Below are 22,255 nucleotides of genomic sequence, written 5' to 3'. Positions count from 1 at the left end.
GGGAAATCCTCAGGATTATGTAACACATGAAATTGTTGGTGATATTTCATTTACATCTGTCCTGAAGTTGGTCTTGTGTGTTACTGTAATGTGGCCCAGCTGTCACTCACTTTGGGACCACCAGGTATGGGCCTGCATTTACAAATGCTTTGGTATTCACCCCAGTTGTACGGCAAATTTCTGGAGAGTTATGAAGATGCTAAACGATGTCTGTACCCAATATCTGAAAAGCTTTCCAAGCCCTGTATTACTCAGTGTGAACGATGATCTGCACAAGATCCTACACCTTCCGAGGCCTGGGATCCTCAGATGCCCAATCGTTGCCCACCTTCCCAGACTGGGCCTCAGCACTTCCTGCGTGGACTCTGCTGCAGCCACACTGCAGCATCTGGCCCACAGCCTGACAGACTAGTTAACTTTGACCTCACCCAAGCTGCTTTCTCTGACAGGAATGTCCCCTCCATGTCCCAACATCGTCTCACTGTGCACGTATGTATGTATCAATCCCCGGGGGGAGCTACAGATTTATTATGTCTTTCGTTTAGTGTTTCCTTATATGGAAGAATGAGCATGATTTTGGTGTAAGTCTTGTCATGTTCAAGTTCAGCTAGTACCTTTTCTACTCTTCATCTCTGGTCCTGGGCCGAGGGGAGGGGGGTTCCCTGATGTGTGATCTACAAAACCCTTCTTGACGAGCCCACTTGTTTTGTGTGGTGACTTGTCTGCTGTGCCCTGTGTTCTAAAGGTGGTGTCCCCTCCCAAATCCCCCCACAGGTCTACGATGGCTCTCCTCACCTGCAAGGTGGTCTTTTCTTTGCACAGCAACAATCATTAAGTACATCAAAATGCCTTTTATTTGAGACACAAAAATGCAAAATTGCTGAGATATCAAACATTTTCCGGTCCGCTACAATACTGCCACTATGTACAAAAGATCTGATGATAAATGTGCACACATATAAAAATACAGTATGCATTACCTATGTACAGTACATGTGCAAAACGTATGGCATTCAAACATGATATGGAATTGATTTCAGGGGTGCAAACAGCAAATACAAAGGCATCACGGTTTTCCTTTTAAAAAACAACATAAAGGCAATACATGAATGGACCCCCGATTGCCATAATTTTTTTGTTTCTTAAACGAGTGCTTGAATAAGCAGGGCTCTGTAGATTGGTATCTTTCTCCTTTTTTTCATAAAGTGAGATGCTAAGACATAACGTGACAATGAAAATAAGAAGAGAAACACCTATCATGTTGCACTTCTATTGCAAGCAAGAAAACTAATTTGTATGTAGAAAGGAAAAAACTTTGTACTACTACTAAATGCGTACTATTCCTAAACCAACAAATCTATACTATTTTACATGAAAACAATACAGAAATATCTACACCTTTGTGAAAATTATAACTTTAAATGGATAATACCTTTTTGGGACTGATTTTTGAGATCTCATTAGTCTCAAATTTTAAATAAAAAGTGCCTCTTTTTGGCAAATACTTGGCAATGCCTTTGGTTCCTTTAAAGCAAGTTTGCATTACTACTGGTTACTTGAGGTTAAGTACTTTTGGTAGATACTAAACCCTTTCCTAAATGCTTCTTCCTCCTACCAAATCAGCAAGTGTTCTTACAGCACAATGTAGAGAGGTAATCGCTATGAGCCTCAGTGATCCTACGAACTTGGTGAAAGCTTTGTCTGAGCAGTTGGCACAAAGCTCTGTTACACATGACAGCGGTGTCACTGTCACCAATGACATGTTTGATCTGATTCCAGACAGCACCTTGTAGATCTGAGATTGCCATCCTGTTGTCACAAGATTGTGGTATTTTTTCAATAACGATTCACAGAGCAATGTGTTTGTGTGGAAGGTCAGAGTGCTTTTGTAAACATGTGCAGCTTTTTGCATTATAGGCCTTAGATGAGATTTCCGGTAGAAACCCTTTGCAACGATGCGTTTCCCTCAAACACTGAAAAAAGGGGTGAGCAGGGGAAGACACACACTGCCATGCAGACAGTCACTTCACATCAGAACGCAGCCTGGAAAGGTCACTGAGCAAGGTATTGAAAGTCTGACAAGGAATTACTGTATCTGAATTATTTTCCAGTTTTGACGGAAGCCACTTAAAAGATGAACTGAAATGCAGTGAGGATGCTCTCCAAACACATGCCTGCACTTGTAAGCTGTGTCCCTTGATAAACCTGATCTTCCAGTTGATGGTTTTTGATATTTTGGGCTCATTTTGTGGTGCCAGGGCCATGGACAGTCTGTTATTCCGCTCCGTTGCCCATAGCCAGGACTCACGTTTGCAGCGATGGACGGCAAAACGGAGGGTTATTTGTGAGTGGGGGTAAAGGGGACTGTGCTGCTCTGCTGGTAGACGCCTGCACCAGGTGGCCCACGGGGACAGCGTGTGGTGTGCACGGGACAGCTGCTTAATCAGCTGTGTGGCTAGATTCAGCCTGGTAGTTCTTCAAGGACTCTGAAGAAAGCTATGTGGCCTGGAATGATCTGGGGTCGAGGGTAAGGGAAGCCTGAGTCAGCTTTGGTGACAAAATGAGTAGTGCTCCTGATATGGCTCTCAGTGTCTGCTGACTGCACAGCTCAGGGGCCCTATCCTGTGACCGCCACCCTGCCCACAGCAGGCGGCAGTTCGGAGGCGGCACCAAACCGCCTCTGCCCCGCTCTTAAACTACCCTGGCAGGAGTGTCAGTTACTCAGGTCACAGAACTGTGCAGTTTTTAAAAAGGAAATTTAAATAAGATCTCTTTAGTATTATAAAAATATTCATATAAAACAAACACAAATAGTGTCTAAACAAGAAATTCCATGAATTCAGAATACACCTATGTACAAATATGTGGCGAATACTATACAGTAGATTGCACATTTCAGGAAAAACACTAGAACATGAACCACTAACACTGTCCCCAAGGTTGTCTAGTACATGCTTTGCTGAAATGTACAAGATGACCACATACCCTTAGACTTCCAAAGACTATGTAGAAGCTTTGGTGTAACTGTGTGCCTCCCACCCCCAACAACATGACCTGATACCTATGTGCACTAGAAAGGTAAGCTCGATACTACTGTGTTTCAGGAATATTTAGGGAAATGAGACTGCATGTGAGATAATATGTTTTCTAGGAATTGTTTTCTTGGCAGTAGGATCTTCTGCAAGATGATACATAGCACTGCCGCCTCTAAACTACACACATGTGCACTGAAAACCCAGCCGGCTGTTCTGACCTGGGCTTTCACAGCTGTGAAACTCACCTCAAACAGTAAAAACCGTCCTCTCTAGTAAACACACACCTTTCCCATTGCATTTACCTTTAAGTACACTGAGTTAGGTCAGAGGAGCCTTGGTTACAGAGTGTCATCTTTGGTCACATCACACGTTGCCCATGGTCTGTGTCCTCACTCTAACCTGGAATACCTGGAACGTGTAGCTGGGACCCTGGAGAGCAGCACAGATGCCCAGCTTGCTGCTCAGGCCAGGCCAGGAGGGCCCAGCGGAATGGTGGGAATCGGCAGCTGGAAGACTTCCTAACTCGAGACTCCTTGCCTTCCTTCCTTGTAAAGGAGATGCTGGTACAGAAAGGTTTGAACACATATGTAAGGTGGACACATTAGCAACATAATGAAAAGTGAGCAGGCTGATGCGATGGCATTCTTTGCGCTGCAGTGTGTGTTTCTGGAGAGCAGCCTTCCAGTGGCATGTTTCGAACCCTATTTAAAGACACGATAAGGGGACCCGAGGGCTAGGAAATGATCTATGTACACAATTTGAAAAGATGGAAATAGAAAGTTAATTCACGACAGTCAATAGCATTAGCTGTTCAGTTGCCTCCTATAGTCCCACTGATACTTGGTTCTAATTTAATAAGCCACTTAAATCTGAAAAAGGTGATGCCTAGAGTCCAAGTATGGACCAGATTAGTTGCAGACAAAAATCCAGTGCTGAGACCTGCCCTAAGAAATTACCTTCCTAAGTCACTAGCCCTGCCCTGGGCTACAGGCCCTTCGGAGAGGAAGTGAATGACTGAGGATGCACACGCTGGGCTTGGTCACATGGCAGCGTCTGGACGCCACGCGCTGGGTCACCCATTTCTGAACGATTCATCTACTCACCACAGACCACACTGAGCACCACCGGCTCTGCCCGGAACCCTTCAGAAGCGCTTTCAAGGTGGAAGTGTCAGTTAACAGAGGGCTCCAGTGTTCTGGGCGACTGAATTCTGGAAAAACGGACTTTTCTTACACGTAGTGAAATTTACAAACTGAAATAAAAATTTGAAATAAGATCAGCTCTTAGGCAAAACACAAACCCAGAAATGATTCACAAATTCTTTTCAAATAGCAGGTCAGGCTGCCTCTGCGTGCCACCGTGGTGACAGTCCCTGCTCAGTGACCCGGAGAAAGGTCACCCGGCTCTCGGGCTTACACAGGGGAGTGGAGAGCTTGACAGTATTTAATAAAAACCTACTTTTTGGTAGACTTGTGTGTGTTTTTTCTAAGTTATGTACATGTCACGTATTTCAACAACTATTCTAAAATCATTTTGGAAATCCTGTGACAATTGGCATTTCAGAAAATTCTTAAGAAACTACTCAACAAATGTGAACTTTCTCTCTCTATAAAAAACTAATAAAACCTCCAGTTTTTCAGTCTTCGGCTTGACAATGTAGTGAGAGCTCAGGTACAACTCCCAGTGCCAAGCCTGTGAAGTGAGGACCAGGATAAGTGGGAGGAGAGGCGGCCGGAGCAGCAGTTCAGAGGCTGACCTGGCGACAGGCTAGCCTGGAGCTGTTGTGGGAGTTTCCTGGGAACGACAGACCTTGCCTTCGCTTTGCAGCTCACCAGCTCAGAAAGATATTTTACACTTAAAGCTTTTTCTTGGTTCTTTGAGATGGGTCTGGTTACCTGAAAGTTAGTTCTTAAAATACAGAAATACATTGGCTCAAGTACTCTAGAAATATTTGAGTTATTAAAACAAGTAGGGCCACCGGATACCCAATTTCTCAGCCCAAAGTAGGCTGTACAAGTCCCAATGTAGCGTGTACACAGACATGTCTAATTTATACAGTAAATCAATCTACTCAGTGCAGAGGGTTGCTAACAGGATTTTCAGTGTTATCAGTAGACTTGGACTTTTTACAGGGGATCATTTATGACAGTATTTTGTATACATTGTCAGGTTATGGTGAAAACACTTCCATTTAAATTTAAATTTGGAAATCTAAAGTAAGATTCTAAAAATCACAAAATAAACTACAACGCAAAAAAAAAATTACATTGGTTCTGAATGGAACTAAGTCTTCAGCTGGTGCTGTCCGCTGCCTTTGATCCCTGCGGCATCCTGGGCGGGGCGCGGGCTGTTTCTAGAAACACACGTGCAGTGACCTCTCACCTCCCTCACACCGGCATTCTTTTCTGAGTGGAGCTGCATGCTTTTTTATTAAGGGCCTGAAAGTGACCACAGAGGTTTAAATGTAGTTGGTTACCAGAGAAGCCTCATGTCGTTATCCTGCACATTACTCTCTGTTTTTATCTAAAGAACTCTTCCTTCTTTAGTGGCATTTGAAGAAACAGATGAGTCTTCTTTGACTAGAGATTTTTCAGAAGGCCCTGTGCTGTATTAAACTGCAGACATTCACTGCTGGATGCAATGAAATGTTCTTAAACTTGGTTTCCAGGCTGTGACCATCTATCCATTTGCAATGATGCAACTATGGACCTGTCTCTAAAAACTGACCTTTGACTCATCTTCATCTTCTTAAAACTCATGAACTCTGAGACAAGAAGCCTGTGATGTTAGTCCCATGGCAACGGCAGGTCTTGTGGATCCAAAAAGTCAGCAGAGAACATGCTGGGGGCAGTGGCGCTGAGGGGAGTGAGTCCCGACGACGCGTTAGGCATAGTGATGTCTAACCACTCCATGTTGTCCAAGTTGGAGTCAGAGAGGTCAAGTGACAGACAGGGAGTGCTTGCGGCAAACTGGGCCTCGGCAGTCTCCATGGGTGAGTGTGAATGGTCCAGCACGCCCGCGTGACTCAGCAGGTCATTCTGGAGATCCTCGATCAGAGAGAAGGGCTCTCTGTCTTCACCACTGCTTTGTAGTGGAGCAATGTCATTGGCTGAAGGTAAAGTCCCATCCAAGAAAGCTTCTAGTTGGTTCTCTAAGCTGGCAGATAAACTGCTCATAGGTTCTAAGGATACCGGTGGTGCCATTTGGACCTGGGGTGGTGGCCGGGACACCACTGTGTTGACTGGCATTGTAGTGATGCTGGCTGTCACTGGTCTCATTTTGGAAATGGGAGAAGGCTCTTCTTTTATAGGGAGGGAAATCTCTGTGCAAAATAACAAGTAATCAGTGAGTTAAGATTTACTACTATTTAAAATTTTTATTAATTACTAACACAGTTATTTTGCTATTTTGTGGGGACTTAATTTACAGTCCATTTTAGAGAAAAGAAAAGAATGCTGTTGGTCCTTGATAACCTTTAGGATGATAGATCATTTTAGTTAAATAAACATTTACATTTATAACGTTCTGATATGTGAATTTTTAGTGAGAGTAAGCATTAAAGGCCATTATATCCCACCAGGAAGGAGATGATTATTTAGATTAATGGATTATTTGGTGCCATTCTCAGTTATATTTTAGGCTTAAGACAGGGCTTACGTCCTACTCTACACCATGAACCTGCTGTCCCAGCAGCAAACCAGCCTCAAATGAATGTGGAAGTGTGCATCCTTGGGATCATGACAGATCTGATTTGATTTTTTCTTGTTGATCAGTTATTTATGTGTTATCAATGATCATTGATATAATTGTATATTATCATTGATTATATCATTGATATAATTATTGAACAATGTATAATAATCAATTATACATTTTATGTACAGTTCTGAAAAGATAACATGCCATCTTATGTCTTTTCTGATTAAAGCTAACACATGGCTCTTCTGACCTTATTTAAGATGAGGTGTATCAGTTTCTTACTTTTTTTGTCTTTTTTGAGTTTATATAAAATTTGAGGATTTGGTAAATATCTTAAGGAAGTACTAATCATGTTATTCCTTGCCAGATCAAGTAGCAAATTCATGAACTATCTGCTATAGATACCAGTGTTCACTCAGCTACATATATTTTAAAAAGTATCTTTGTCACTCTGAGGAATATCTGATTTGGTTTCATTTTTTGCAGGCACATTAGAAACTGACTTAATCACAACTCTCACAGCTCAATGACTGAGGTGCGTACATAGGTGAGAGAAAACAGTGACGCTTGGTTTCCTCTTTGTGAACAGCTCGCTGTGCATACCATGTGTTTTAGGATGGCCCGTTCCTTTGCATTATCTGCAAGTCACCTCTAGAATTGTTTTGAAAGCTGAAGGTGCAATCTAAATAACTAGTCTTATAATCAACTATTTGAATCCCTGTTCTCATTGTTGGCATCAGTGTACAACAGTAATTTTCAACTGGTGGGCCATAAGGGTTTTTGAAACATGCAGTTTCTGATTAGTCAGAGGTATTGAACTCTCTTCCCTGAGACTATCAAATAAAATGACGGCAGCCAACTCAGTAACAGCCGTCTGCTATGACTGGATCAAAACTGCATCTATTCTTTTGTCAGACTGGCAAAAACATAGTCTTTGGTGTGGTGCAGAATTTTAGTAATTAGTTTATGTGTGCAATGAGATGAAGAAGGTTGAAAATCGCTGGCTTACAGTAAGATAAAAAATATAATCATTAGATACTTTGCCATGAAAATAGTTATATTTACAAAATAACTCAATTGTTTGATAAATTTGTTACATTTTAACTTCCAGGTTTAGGTTGTAAAAATTATTGTTTTTAATCAAAGTATTTTCAATAGATGTGGCAAAAAGCATTTTTAAAATTTTAAGTTCAAGGCATGGAATGTCTGTTTCTCTAATTTCCATAGTTTAGCTACATCATGATTTAAAAATATTTTGCAAGGCCAGTATTATTCTTTGCAAAAAATTGCTATTTGCACACATAGATCTGTAGTCCAATATCAAGAGTTTTCTGTATCATGCCAAACACTGTGACAAGATCATTAACATCAAAATCAGACAGCACCTGGTATGAAAGGAGAAATTTTGATTACCATTTAAAAACTTGAATAAAACTTCTTTTACCAGGAAATTTAAGAATACTTAATCATATTCTAAAATAACATTTGAATTTTTGAAGTACTGATTTTATACTTATTTTTAAAGATATGTAATCTGAGGCAGAGATATATCCTGGATATTTTTGGTGTGTGTTTTATATCACTTACCCCTTTTTAAGATGAGACATTGTAAAATCTAAGATTTTTCAGTTGTATGTAGACCATGTTTTAGAATCACCTTTGAATATTAATAAAGTTACTAGACCCCAAGCTTGGTAATTTGGTTGTTACAAAATTAACCCATGAACTGGAATATTTTTATCCCATTGCAGTGACTGATACAACAAATGGAATGAGTTTTGAAGTTTTCAGTGTGCAATTTGAATCTGGTTCTATGTTGCTATTTTGAGATGGTTTATCTTTTTTCAGCAGGTATATATATCTGTGGATAACTCCAACAGAGTTTAAAGTAGCAAATCCAGTTAGAATTAGAAGACGGAGACCTACCTCCACTCTTGATGAGGACGTCGAAGAGGTCGTCCATTTGCTGACTGTGCGTGTGGGAGACCTGTGACCAAGGAGAGTGCAGATCAGCTTTCCTTCCTACACACCCAGGTGTGCCATGCACCTGTGTGCTCCAAGAAACCTCACACAACATCTAGTTCTAATCAGTCATTCAATCATTCTGAAAACGCTGAGGTCCCCTGAGAGGTTAAACCATTTATGCAGTGTTCCAGATGGTACACCGACAACATTTTGACAGGCTTCTCATATTTTCTTTTAAAAATGTTTTAATTTACTTGTGCATTTTGGTAAAAATATAAAGTATGTATAAAGGTGACCATGCTATATTATTCAGCTTTATTGAGAGTAACCCGACATACAGTAAACTGCAGCTATATGAAACAGACAGCTTGGAAAGTTTTGACATATGTACATACCCATGTAAGACTACCAGCAAAGGCGAGATAATGAATATTCCAATGCTCCTAGTTTCCTCGTGCTCCTTTGTGATAGTTTTTCTATCATCCCTAGGTAATGCTGATTTCTTTCATTATAGATTAGTTTACATTTTCTAGTGTTATGTAAATGGACTCATATATGTACTCATTTTTTGGTGGGGGTGGCTTCTTTCATTCAATATGATTTTGTGGTATATCCATGTTTGTAGGTTATACCTTAGGAATAGTTCATTCCTTTTTATCACTGAGAAGGTTTTTTTTTTATTGTAAGAAACGGAAGTTTGTCTTGTTTCTAGATTCTGGCTATTGAAGATAAAGTTGCTATGAACATTGTGTACAAGTCTTTGTATGGACATACGTTTTTTTTCTCTTGGGTAAAATACCGAGGAGTGGACTGACTGGATCATAGGGCAGGTGTGTGTGTAACTTTTTAAGAAATGACTGTTTCCAAAAGCAGTTGCACCATCATACATTTTCACCAGTAATGTATGAGGTTTTCAGTGGCTCTACCTTCTCTTCAATACTTGGTACAGTTGGTCATTTTATTTTTAGACCTCTAATAGGTATGCAGTGCTATGGCACTGTGAAGTTAATGTGCATTTATTTCCCTAATGCCTTGACACTGAGCATCTTTCCACATGCTTATCTGCCATCTGTGTATCTTCTTTGGTGATGCCTGTTTAGATCCTTTGCCTGCTCCAGCACTTCTTATGCTCACTGTTTTTACGGTATATCTTTTTCCAACCATTTACTTTCAACATTTAAAGTATGTTTCTTGTAAGGCCCTTGCAGAGTAGCTCAGTTGCTTAGAGCATCATCCCAATAGGCCAAGGTTCGATCCCTGGTCAGGGCACATAAAAGAGTCAACCAGTGAATGCATGAATGAGTGGAACAACAAACTGATGTTTCTTTTTCCTTCCTCTCTTGATAAAATCAATAAAAAAATAAAGTATGTTTCTTGTAGATGCACACATTAGTTATCTATTGCTCTATTACAAATTTACCAAAACACTTAGTGGCTTAAAACACTAAGTGATTATTATCTCAGTTTCTGAAAGTCAGAAATTTAGGAATGATTTAGGTGGGTAGTTCTGGTTTGGGATCTTTCATGAGGTTACAGTCAAGATGTTGGCTAGGTTACAGCCATCTCCAGGCTTGGCTCACTACGTGATTGGCAAGTGGGTGCTGAGTGTTGACGGGGGGTGTCCACACGGCCTCTCCGAGAGCGGCTGGACTGTCCATGTGGCATGACAGCTGGCTTTCCACACAGCCAGCAGTCCAAGAAAGAGCAAGGCGGGAAGGGTGTGCCTTTTTATCACTTCATTTCAGAAGTCACATACCACCACTTCTGCCAGTTCTGTTAGTTAAAACTGGTCACTAAGGCCAACCCCGGAGAGAATATCAAAGAATCTGCAGAACTACCACAGAGCATATAGTTGGTTTTGTTTTTTTAAAAATCATTCTGATTATCTATAATTTAATTATATTGTTTACTAGTGTGCCTTATGTAATCATTGGTATTGTAAAATTTACACTTGCCATTGTATTATTTCTATTTATCCTGTTTTGTTCCTCCTTTTCTGTCCTTCTAAAAATTTTTGCCTTTTTTGAATTCTTTGTCCCCCGCCCCCCCGCCCCCAAAACTGTATTCCTTAGATTCCTGTATAGCTATACGATATATATCCTTGCCCTGGCTGGGTAGCTTGGGTTGTTTGAGTGTGTCCCTTACACCAAAAGACTGTGGGTTCAATTCCCAGTCGGGGCACATATTTGGGTTGTGGGTTCAGTCCCCGGTTGGGATGTGTATGAGAGGCAACTGATGGATATTTCTCTCCCCCTGCCACCCGCTAAAATCAATAAACGTATCTTTGGTTGAGGATTAAAAACATTTATATACATCCTTAATTTTTCATAGCTACTTAATTTTATTTTTTTTAATTATTTAAAACTTTTAAAATAGAATTTATTGGGGTGACAGTGGTTAATAAAATCATAGGTTTCAGGAGCACAAGTCTATAACACATCATCTGTGTACTGTACTGTGTGTTTGGCACCCTGAGTCAAGTCTCCTTCCATCGTTTATTCCCCTTTACCTTCTTCTACCTCCCCCCATCCCCTTTCCTTCTGGTGATCACCATACTGTCGTTTGTGTCTGAGTTTTTTTTCTTAATCCCTTCACCTTTTTTAACTATCCCGCCAACCCCCACCCCCTGATGGCTGTCTGCCTGTTCTATGTATCTGTGCTTCTGTTGCTATTGTTTCGTTAAATTATTTTGCTCATTAGATTCCACATGAGTGAGATCACATGGTATTTGTCTTTCTCTGACTGGCCTATTTCACCTAGCATAAGCTCTCCAGGTCCATCTATGCTGTTGTAAAAAGTAAGATTTCCTTCTTTTTTTAATGACTGAATAGTATTCCATTGTGTAATGTACCACAACTTTTTAAATCTACTTGATCTACTGATGGATGCTTGGGCTGCTTCCAAATCTTGGCTGTTATAAATAATGCTGCAATGAACATAGAGGTGCATATATTCTTTCAAATTAGTTTTGGGTTTCTCATATTCCCAGAAGTGGAACCATGGGGTCAGGCTACTTAATGTTGTACCACTGCATATAAAATATAAAACCCCTGTAAACATACAACCCATTTATTTCCCATATCCTTTATTAATTTTGAGTATTATATCTATGTATTTTATAAATCTACCAGGACAATGTTATTTGTTATAGTGCAGGTTTGCTTGATAAGAAAATATCTCTAGTTCATTTAACATACTTCAAAGATATTTTCACTTGATACAGAATTCTGGGTTGACAGTTCTTCCCACCTCTTCCACTTGAAGAACTTTAAGGATGTTTTGCCACTCCTTCCTGGCTTCCACTGTTTCTGATGAAAAGTAGACCACAAATGAAACAGCTGTTCCCTTGTGTGTATAATTTGCTATTTTCTTGATGCTTTCAAGTTTTGCTCTTTAACTTTGGCTTCAATAACTTGACTATGATATGATGAGGCCTTCTATTTATCTTGCTTGGTACTCACTGAACATCTCAAAGCTTTACATAAACTTGTTTTTTATCATATTTGTGAAAAAATTCAGCCATTATTTCTTAAAATATTTTACCTACCTCATTTTTTCTCTCCTTTCCTTGGACCATTATACTCGTGTTAGATTATTTGATCTTAAGTAACAGGTTTCTAAGGCTCTCTTAACCTTAAAAAGTTTTTTCTCTGCCATTCAGATGGGTAAGTGCTATAGATCTATCCTCAAGTTCAGTTTTTTTTAAAACCTCTGCCACCCTCATTCTGCCAAGATCATCTATAGTTGTTTCATTTCAGATAGTGTATTTTGTAGTTTTAGAATTTCCATTTTATTCAAAAAAATTTATATTTGCATACATTTACTATCTTTTTTCTTATTAATGTTTTATTTTTTTAAGTTATTTTTTATTACAGTTGACATATAATATTATATTAGTTCAGGTATACAACATAGTGATTACACATTTATATAAGTTACAAAGTGATCACCTCAATAAGTCTACTACCCATCTGACATCATACAGTTATTACAATATTATTGACTATACTCCCTATACTATACTTTACATTTCTATGACTGTTTTTAATCTGGCAATCTGTACTTCTTAATACCTTCTCTGTTTTTGACCCATCCCTTCAATCCCCCTCTAATCTGGCAACCATCAATTTGTTCTCTGTATCTATATGTTTGATTTATTTAGATTCTACATATAAGTGAAATCATACAATATTTGCCTTTCTCTGACTTATTTTACCTAGCCTAATACCCTTTAGGTCACAGGTGGCAAACACAAGGCCCACGGGCTGAATCTGCCCTCCACGTTTTTTTTTATCTGGCCTGGCACCTTGTTTCTACCCGGCGGCAGAGCCAGCTCCTTGCCCCTAGTTAATGAGTAGTCACATTTACACAGTCCTAAAATTACATTCAGCCCTTTGAAGGCAACCGCAAGGCTGATGTGGTTCCCGGTGAAAATGAGTTTGATACCCCTGCTCTTGGTCCATCCATGCTTTTGCAAGTGATAAGATTTCATTCTTGATTATGGCCAAGTAATATTTCATTGCATATATGTACTACACCATCTTGACATTTTAGTCCAATTGTCTGTCGATGACTGGGGCTGCTTCCATATCTTGGCTTTTGTAAATAATGCTGCAGTGAACATAGGTGTACATATATCTTTTTGAATTAGTGTTTTGGATTCCTTTGGATACTCAAAAACTGGAATTGCTAGGCAACATGCTAGTTCTCATTTTAATTTTTTCAGGAATCTCTGTACTGTTTTCCACAGTGGCTACAACAATTTGCAATCCTGCCAACAGTGCATGAGGGTTCCTATTTCTCCACATCCTCACCATCACTTGTTGATTTATTGATGACAGCCATTCTGACAGGTGTGAGGTGATACCTCATTGTGGTTTTCATTTGCATATCCCTGATGGTTAGTGATGTTGAGCATCTTTTCATATGTCTGTTAGCCATCTGTACGTCCTCTTTGGAGAAATGCCTACTTAGGTTCTTTTAGTAGATTTTTTCTTTTTGATGTTAAATGTATGAGTTCTTTATAGAGGCTCCAACAGAAGTAATGCCTGCTTGAGTGTGGTTGGTAGGGTAATAACACAGGTATAATAATTACAGTTTCAATTTGAACATTTTGCCTAAAATGTCATATGGTGTGCTTGAATGTGATATTGTTACGTTACAGAATTACATGCTTATGATTTTGTAATAAAAGATTTTACAATAAAAAAGGAGTGTTATTTGTGCCAGACCCTGTATATTTAGGACACTAGCCCCTTATCAGATGGGTCATTGGCAGATACTTTCTCCTGTTCGGCAGGCTGTCTTTTCATTTTGTGATAGTTTTCTTTGCTGTGCAAACCTTTTAGTTTGATGTAGTCCCATTTGTTTATTTTTTCTTTTGTTTCCCTTGCCCAAGGAGACATATCCAAAGAAATATTACTAAGAGTGCTGTCAAAATTTTACTACCTATGTTTCCTTCTAGGAGTTTTGTGGTTTCAGGTCTTATATTTTGAGTTAATTTTCGTATATGATGTAAGAAAGTATTCTAATTTCATTTTTTGGTATTTCTGTCATTTTCCCAACACCATGTATTGAAGTGATGTCTTTAGCCTATTATATGTTCTTGCTTCCGTTGTCATAGATTAATTGACCTTAAAGGCATGGGATTATGTCTGGGTTCTCTATTCCTGCTGATCTATGTGTCTGTTTTTATGCCAGTATGTGTTTCCATCCCTGGAGATAGCTGCCCCTCCAGCCTTTGCCCTGAAGTTAGTCAGTTTAATTCCTCCTGTATATGCTGGTGCTTTTTGAGCTGCTGCCCCAGCATAGGAACTTAAAGTGAGTAAGTCTGTGAGCAAGTGAGTCAAAGGCATGATCACCTTCCAACATACAACATTTTGTAATGTATCAAAATGCTGTCATACTTCTTATCCCCTTTACACTTCCCAGGACCAGTAGCCAAATGATGTGGCTGTGACCAACCCTATTTATACATATGACAAAAATGACTTATCCTTGCTCCCACCCCTTCAAGAAAGCAATTGCTAGAGTGTCAGAATGCAACTGAAAATCCAGACCCCCCACCCTCCAAATTCTGCCTGTTTGCCATAACAATACTGGTCAGTTTTTGGTGGCCAATTTTTTACCCCGTGTGTATATATTTTTTTCTTTGTACTAGCACTACCCATTTCAGTTTGAGGATTTTTTTTGCTCTTTCATATTTCCATAATAATGATCATCACCATAACAAGAGCTGCTACCATTTACTGAGTCACTGAAATTGCTAGACCCAGTACAAGCTGTTTTAAAATACACGATCCAATTTAATTCTCAACCCTGTGTGGTAGGCAATATTACACGTCTTAAAGATAAAGAGACAGGAGCTCACAGAGGCCAAGTTCATAGCTGCTGAAAGAGAAAGATACCACTAAAACACTGATCACATGACAGCCTGGCAAACTCAGAGACTGAAAGTAACCACACAGGACGGTCTGATCACACATTCCTAATTGGGCTGGTCATAGCACGTAGTCACGTCCTAGGCTATAGCAAAGATCAACGTTTCCTTAAGGGAGCTTTGTCCATTGTTTATGCATCCAGGATAACATATAAGAGTAGTTTTCTTCTCCTCCTCCTAAAGGCGCAACCACCGGCACTGGAGCACGAGACCACGGAACCCTTCATTGTCATCTTGTTCCCCGCATACCACCTCTACGTGCTGTACCCACCAGTGCAAGAGAGGTGTTCTTCTGTGATTTTTCCTGCCTCCTTCACCTACCAACAGTGGATTTCATATAACTCTCGTCCTTTAATTCTAATGTATAAAAATAAGCTGCAAAACTGCCGTTTGTGGAGATTAATTTGTAAGTTATAAAAATGTGTGATCAGTACGTTCCGTATCAGTATGTTCTAATATAATAATGCATGTCAACGTGAATGAACCACCACAATGAGAACCGCCCTTCCTAACCCGCGGAGATTTTCGGCCCAGCATCACGTGTGCTCTGTGCAGGCAGGTCCTTCTCCTCCCCCTGCCCCTGTCCAGCAGTCAACTACTGTATGGTCCCACTTATATGCGGAATCTAAAAAAACAAAATAAATGAAGAAAAGACCCAGAAACAGGCTTAGATCTAGAGAACAAGCTGATGGTTCCCAGCTGATGGTTGTGGGGGGATTATGGGAATAAGAAAAATGTTACAACAAAATGAGTACTGTATACAGCCCATCCATTCAATAAACACTTATGTAAAAGATTGAGTTATGAAGTAGTATGATTCCAGATACATGTAAAAAGTTCTATGGACATAAAAATGGATTATATACAGCAGAATATAAATAAAAGGACTCTGAGTGGTAGGACCATTGATTTTTTTTTTCCATTTTATACTCTCCTGGGATTTCCAAATTTTCTGAATGAACACACATTTTTTTATAATTAGAAAACAAGTTATGCAAAGATTTTCAAGAGACGAGACGTGAGCAAAACATAAATGTAAAAGTGAAAGGTGAGTAACAAGCTCTCTAGGAGCACAGGAAAAGACTGAAGTCAGATTGTTTCAAAACCTCAGACATGTCGATGTGTCTCTAAACCTGCAAGAACTTGAAAGACATGGTCAGAGCTGACTTACATTTTTCTTCATTTTCTGTCACTATCAAATTGTCAATTCCCTTTAGAGGAGGACCTTATAAGAAAAATATGGAAAAGGAAAAGAGGGACCTGTGTAACAATCACCTCTATCCTAACATGACCCTACCAACAACTGGCCCCAAAGGAAAAGTTGAAAGAGAGACCCTTCATTTCTGAGAAATTGTAGGTTACACAGCTGCTGAAACCTGCTTGGAAGTTGAAGTCTTCACAGTAAAGGATATTTTGATTTTAAACAGCATTTAAAATGCAAATAAGGCTCCTAGCCATGACCTCTGTATTTCTATTGAGGCAAGTCCATTTTAGAAAAGATTTGATTTGAGGATGACATGAAATTGACAGATGAAACAGAAGCCACTGGCCTCACTTACCTCTGGAAGAGAGGACTGGGTGCTGCGTGTCTGCTTGATGGCCTCCTCATAGCGGGGAGGGTCTTTTGTCTTGGGGACTGGGCTCCCAAACAGAGAGTGCTGGACGACAAACTGCTGGGTTGGAGGGGGTGAACTTGGCTGTGGCAAACACAGGAGCACATGTCAGCTCGGGGCAGTAAGCTTCCTCACACCCTGGCTGGGCTCAGCTCCACTGTTCCTCACACAGTACTCAAATCATGGGGCTCCTAAGCCTATGAGGCTGAGTCAGCATGGGTGGGCCACTTGTGTGGGGATGGCCGTCTTCACTGTGATAACAGCTCAGATGCCCCTTAACAATGTCACCACAGTATTTTTAGCTATTTCTCCTACGAATACTGACCTTCAGCCATTCCAAGCCTAAAGCTTTGGAACGATGTATACCCAGTAAGCATGTCACTGCTGCGGTCACCACAGGATTACCTTGCTGGGAGGGCTGGGTCCGTTTTGCAGGGATGGGAGGGGTGCACTTCTGGACTGGAGAACACTGCTGGGTGTCTTGTTAATGAAGGGCTGCTGGACCGCTGGGGCGGGTGGTCTCTGATATGAAAGGACTGTATTGGATGCTGAGCTGGTGAAAGCCTGTAATGAATAAATATTTCCCCATCAGTTTATCCTTCTGCTGTTCCTACTAAAGAAAATCATGTTTTAATTAAAACAGGGGTCAGCAAACATTTTCTGCAAAGGTCCACAGTGTAAGTTTAGGGTTTGTGGGCCATGCTGCCTTTGGGGTGACTGCTTGCTTCTGCCACTTTGGCACAGAAGCAGCCTGGCCAACACATAAATAAATGTGTGGGGTGGGGTTCCAATACAGCTTTATCTGTAAAAATGTGGGGCTGGGTTTGGCCCACAGGCATGGTTTGCCACCTGATTTTCAGGTGTCAGTGGTCCCTTTACTCGATGGTTTATCTTTGATGGCAGGGTGGACAGTGCTTTGTGGGAAGGCAGTATTGGCTCAGTATAATTTCCCTTGAAAATGACATCTCAATTTCTTCTTTTATAAATTTAATCTTGTTTTTCCATTCCCATTTAGTCCCCTTATACCTCTTGCCTCCCAGCAATCACCACACTGTTGTCTATGTCCATAAGTCCTTTTTCCTTTTTGCTCGACCCCTCCACCCCAATCTCCCCCTTACCCCCACTAGCTATCATCTGTTCTCTATAAGTCTGTCTCTATTTTCCTTGTTAGTTCAGTTTATTAGATTCCACATATGAGTGATATCATATGGTATTTGTCTTTCTCTGACTAGCTTATTTCACTTAGCATAATACTCTCTAGGTCCATCCATGCTGTTGCAAAAGGTAAAATTTTCTTCTTTTTCATGGCTGAGTAGTATTCCATCATGTAACTCTCCCACAGTTGTTTTGTCCACTCATCTACTGATGGACACTTAGGCTGCTTCCATATCTTGGTGATTGTAAATAATGCTGCAATAAACATAGGGGTGTTTATGTTCTTTTGAATCAGTGTTGTGGGTTCCCTTGGATCTATTCCCACAAGTGGGATTGCTGGGTCAAAAAGTAGATCCATTTTTAAATTTTTGAGGTATCTCTATATTGCTTTCCATAGTGGCTGCCCAAGTCTGCATTGCCTTTTCTCCACATCCTCACCAGCACTTCTGTTGTTTGTTGATTTATGGATGATGGCCATTCTGACTGATGTGAGATGATACCTCATTGTGGTTTTAATTTGCATTTCTCTGATGATTAGTGATGCTGAGTATCTTTTCATATGTCTATTGGCTATTTTTATGTACTCTTTGGAGAAGTGTCTATTCAGGTCCTTTGCCCATTTTTTAATTGTGTTGTTTTTTTTTTGGTGTTGAGTTTTGTAAGTACTTTATAAATTTTGGGTATTAACCCCTTATCAGGCATATTAGCAAATATTTCTCCTATTCTGTGGGTTGTCTTTTTTTGGTTGATGATTTCCTTTGCTGTGCAAAAACTTTTTAGTTTGATGTAGTTCCCTTTGTTTCTTTCTTTTTTGTTTCCCTTGCCTGGGGAAATATATCCGATAAAAGATTTCTATAAGCAATGTTCAAGATGTTGCTGCCTATATTTTCTTCTAGTATTTTTATTGTTTCTGGTCTAACATTTAAGTTTTGATCCATTTTGAATTTACTCTTGGGTGGGGTGTAAGAAGGTGGTTTATTTTCCTTTTCCTGCATGTATCTGTCCATATTTCCCAACACTTTTTATTGACTAGAATATCTCTAGCCCATTGTATGTCTTGCTTTCTCTGTTGAATATTAACTATAAAGGTGTGGGTTTATTTCTCGGCTTTCTATTCTGTTCCATTGATCTATGTGTCTGTTTTTATGCCAGCACCATCCTGTTTTGAATACTATGGCTTTATAGTATAATTTGATATTAAGTAGCATGATTGCTCTAACTTTGTTCTTTCTGAGGATTGCTGTTGCTAAGTGGGGCCTTTTGTAGTTCCATATATATTTTTGAAATATTTGTTCTACTTCTGTGAAATATGTCGTCGGAATCTTGATAGGAATTGCACTGAACCTACAGATTGCTTTGGATAGTATGGACATTTTAATAATGTTAATTATTCCTCTCCAAGAACATGGTATGAACTTCCACTTATTTGTACCTTCTTCAATTTCTTTCTTTTTCTGAGTACAGGTCTTTTACATCCTTGGTTAGGTTTATTCCTAGGTATTTTATTCTTTTTGAAGCAATTGTGAATGGGATTGTTTTCTTAATTTTACTTCTGTTAGTTTGTTATTGGTATATAAAAACGCAAATGATTTCTGGATATTAATTTTGTATCCTGTAACTTTGCTGAATTCATTTTTCAGTTCTAGAAGTTTCTTCATGGAATCTTTGGGGTTCTCTATGTACAGTATCATGTCATCTGCAAAAAGACAATTTTACTTCTTCCTTTCCAATTTGGGTGCCTTTTATTTCTTCTTCTTGTCTGACTGCTGTGGCTAGGACTTCCACTACTGTGTTGAATAAGAGAGGTGAAAGTGGGCATCTCTATCTTGTTCCCGATCTTAAGAGGAATGCTTGTAGTTTTTGCCCGAGTATGAGGCTGGCAGTGGGATTGTCAGATATGGCCTTTATTATGTTTAGGTATGTTCCTTCTACTCCCACTTTGCAGAGAGTTTTTATCATAAATAGGTGATGGATTTTATCATAAGCTTTTTCTTCTCTTTTGATATAATCATGTTGTTTTTATCCTTCATTTTGTTTATGTGGTGAATCACATTTATTGATGTGTGAATGTTGTACCACCTTGCATTCCCGGAATAAATCCCACTTGATCATGGTGTATGACCTTTTTGATGCATTGCTGTTTGGTTTGCTAATATTTTGTTGAGGATTTTAGTGTCTATATTCATCAAAGATATTGGCCTATAATTTTCTTTCTTTATAGTGTCTTTATCTGGTTTTATCTGGACTTAGGATAATGCTGGCCTAATAAAATGAGTTTGGGAGTTCCCCCTGGCCACTGAAATATCCCTCTGGTACTTCAGCTGCCACCTGTGAGAGCCCCACCCGCCCTCTCGAGTCTCCTCTGCACTCCCTACCAGTCAAGTTGCAGTGAAGTGGTTTCTTTTGTCCGTCTGTGGTTATAAGGCTTCTCTCTAGCCAATGTTCAGTTGGTTATTCTGGATGATTTCTCTGTAAATTAGTTGTAATTCCAGATTGGTCCTGGGAAGAGGTTAGTGTAACTTACACTCACTCCTCTCTGCCATCTTGGATCCAGTGACTCTCAATTTCTTATATTCCTCACTAGAGTGGTTGCACCTAGTCTCCTGGCTTTAGTGTTCACAGTGAATCCAATGATCCCCAAACCCACCTCTCTCTTCCAACCTTGCATCCAAGTGCCAGAGCCACTTTTACAAACACAAGTATTTGGGATATATCAAGTTTCATAGATTCCAAACTCAGCTTTCCCTTTTCTTCCCTCAATCCCCAGCCTCCGAGGAAAAGTAATTCCTGGTTTTGCCTTCGTATTTTTTTAAACTTTAGTAAATGGAACCATCAGCCTATTTTCCCTCAGAGCTCACACCTCTTAGAAATGCCTCTTGGTTCGGGCCTCTGTTCTCAGTGTCTTACTCCAGGTCCTTATTATCTGTCACTGGAATCCTGCCCTAGGGAGCTCACTGTACCTCCCTGCCTGTCAACCACCCACCGGAAGTATAATCTTAGCACACACACCTGATGGAGCTCTGTCTTTAGGGTAAAAGCCTAATTTTTGCTGGTGTATAAACCTTCTTATTACCTGGCCCCTTTCCATCCTACCGGAAAGGTTACACATGCTGTGGCCACAGTCAATTTTCTAGTTGCTTGAAAATTTCTTCAAATTTTTGCAAGGCTCCATTTAAAATCTGCTCCCTTCTAAGAAACAGTGTTCTGCTCTGTCAGACAGAGGTGAGAATTTCCTTCTGTGGAACTACAAAGTGTTCTGTTTAGCTCCAATGAAGAGCCAAAGGTTTTAGAACCTTTTGCAAATGTATGGCCAGACTATTGGTATTGTAACAATTTCACAGAACTGGTTTGCTCATAAAAATATTTTATGTACTTCATGCCACTAGTTTCCTGAAGGAGAAAAACTTATCCTGTATTTTTATTGTAAATAAACGTAAGTATTTCTTAAACATGAAAGTACGTGTGTGTTTATATCCCTCCAAACAGTACAACTTCTCTGGGTGATGAGTTTTGTAAGTATATTCCTCTTTTAAAAAATAGAATTTACTAATATTTGATAAAATTATCTTCCTTTAAGTTGGAAGTAATGATTCCTAATTCTATTATTTTGAGATTCTGTGAATAAACTCTTATTTGTATAGATACTGTTTTTCCCTTTCACCCTAAAACAAAGAAAACTGTTTCAATGTGTGAACATTCACGAAGCTTATCCTACACTAAAATGTTATTTTGGGCCCAAACTAAGAGATACGCAACTAGAACTCCTGCCTTTTCTCAGAGAGTCTGAAAGAGAGGATGTGCATTAATTAACATCACGGTTCTGATGTGAGAGGCTGCCTCTGTCCTTTGAGTTGTCTCAGCCGAAACAGCTCACACCACCCTGGGGCACAACTACAGGTCCACCTAATTATCTAGGTTCTTTCACATAGGAGACGAAAACTCTGGGACTGATACTAATTCTCAAGGTTTATAATAATAAGACTTATTTTTGAGGCCTTAGTATTTTTCTGGCAAGGAGATGTACACATAGCTCCACCTACTGGGTAAGTGGGAATTTTGCTAACTTTTGGGTGGGAATTGGTGTAGAGGACACTGAACCCTAGATCAATACCATAATTTTGAAGATGAGGAAAATGACACTCAGAGAAAGAAAGTGAACTGTACATAGGTCCAACATTCAGGAGAAGCAGAATGGGATGTGAGGGTGATCTGGATGCAACATCTGTCACCCCGTTGATCGTCAGGGTCGATTCAGCTGATATGGCTGGCTAGGCGGGTGTCCCCTTCTTCCCTCACCGATCCAAGTGCATCCCTCCTGAAGCTGCACACTCAGTGAAAGAGGATGACCT

The 22,255-nt window shown here is 39.8% G+C and overlaps 1 protein-coding gene across 8 annotated transcripts in view; it reads right to left on the bottom strand.

Moving 5' to 3' along the window:
• Positions 1-836: 836 nt before the first annotated feature.
• MRTFB (myocardin related transcription factor B) overlaps positions 837-22,255 on the bottom strand; it is a 200,080-nt gene continuing 178,661 nt past the window's right edge. For 5 of the 8 annotated variants that reach the window (XM_045819320.1, XM_045819318.1, XM_045819323.1 and 2 more), the window contains 4 exons: positions 17,157-17,315; positions 16,698-16,835; positions 8,661-8,721; positions 837-6,357 (listed from right to left, as the gene is read on the bottom strand). In XM_045819320.1, coding sequence (XP_045675276.1) covers positions 5,822-6,357; positions 8,661-8,721; positions 16,698-16,835; positions 17,157-17,315 — 894 coding nt within the window. In that variant the 3' untranslated portion in view covers positions 837-5,821. The remainder of the gene's footprint in view (positions 6,358-8,660; positions 8,722-16,697; positions 16,836-17,156; positions 17,316-22,255) is intronic. The other 3 variants (XR_006783476.1, XR_006783475.1, XR_006783477.1) reach the window with 3 other exon arrangements.

This window comes from Phyllostomus hastatus, unplaced genomic scaffold (assembly GCF_019186645.2).
Source record: "Phyllostomus hastatus isolate PE091 unplaced genomic scaffold, TTU_PhHast_1.1 phas_scaffold_385, whole genome shotgun sequence".
In the NCBI taxonomy this organism is placed as follows: Eukaryota; Metazoa; Chordata; class Mammalia; order Chiroptera; family Phyllostomidae; genus Phyllostomus; species Phyllostomus hastatus.
Note: the sequence above shows the minus strand (reverse complement) of the source record. Positions and strands in the feature narration are given on the sequence as shown.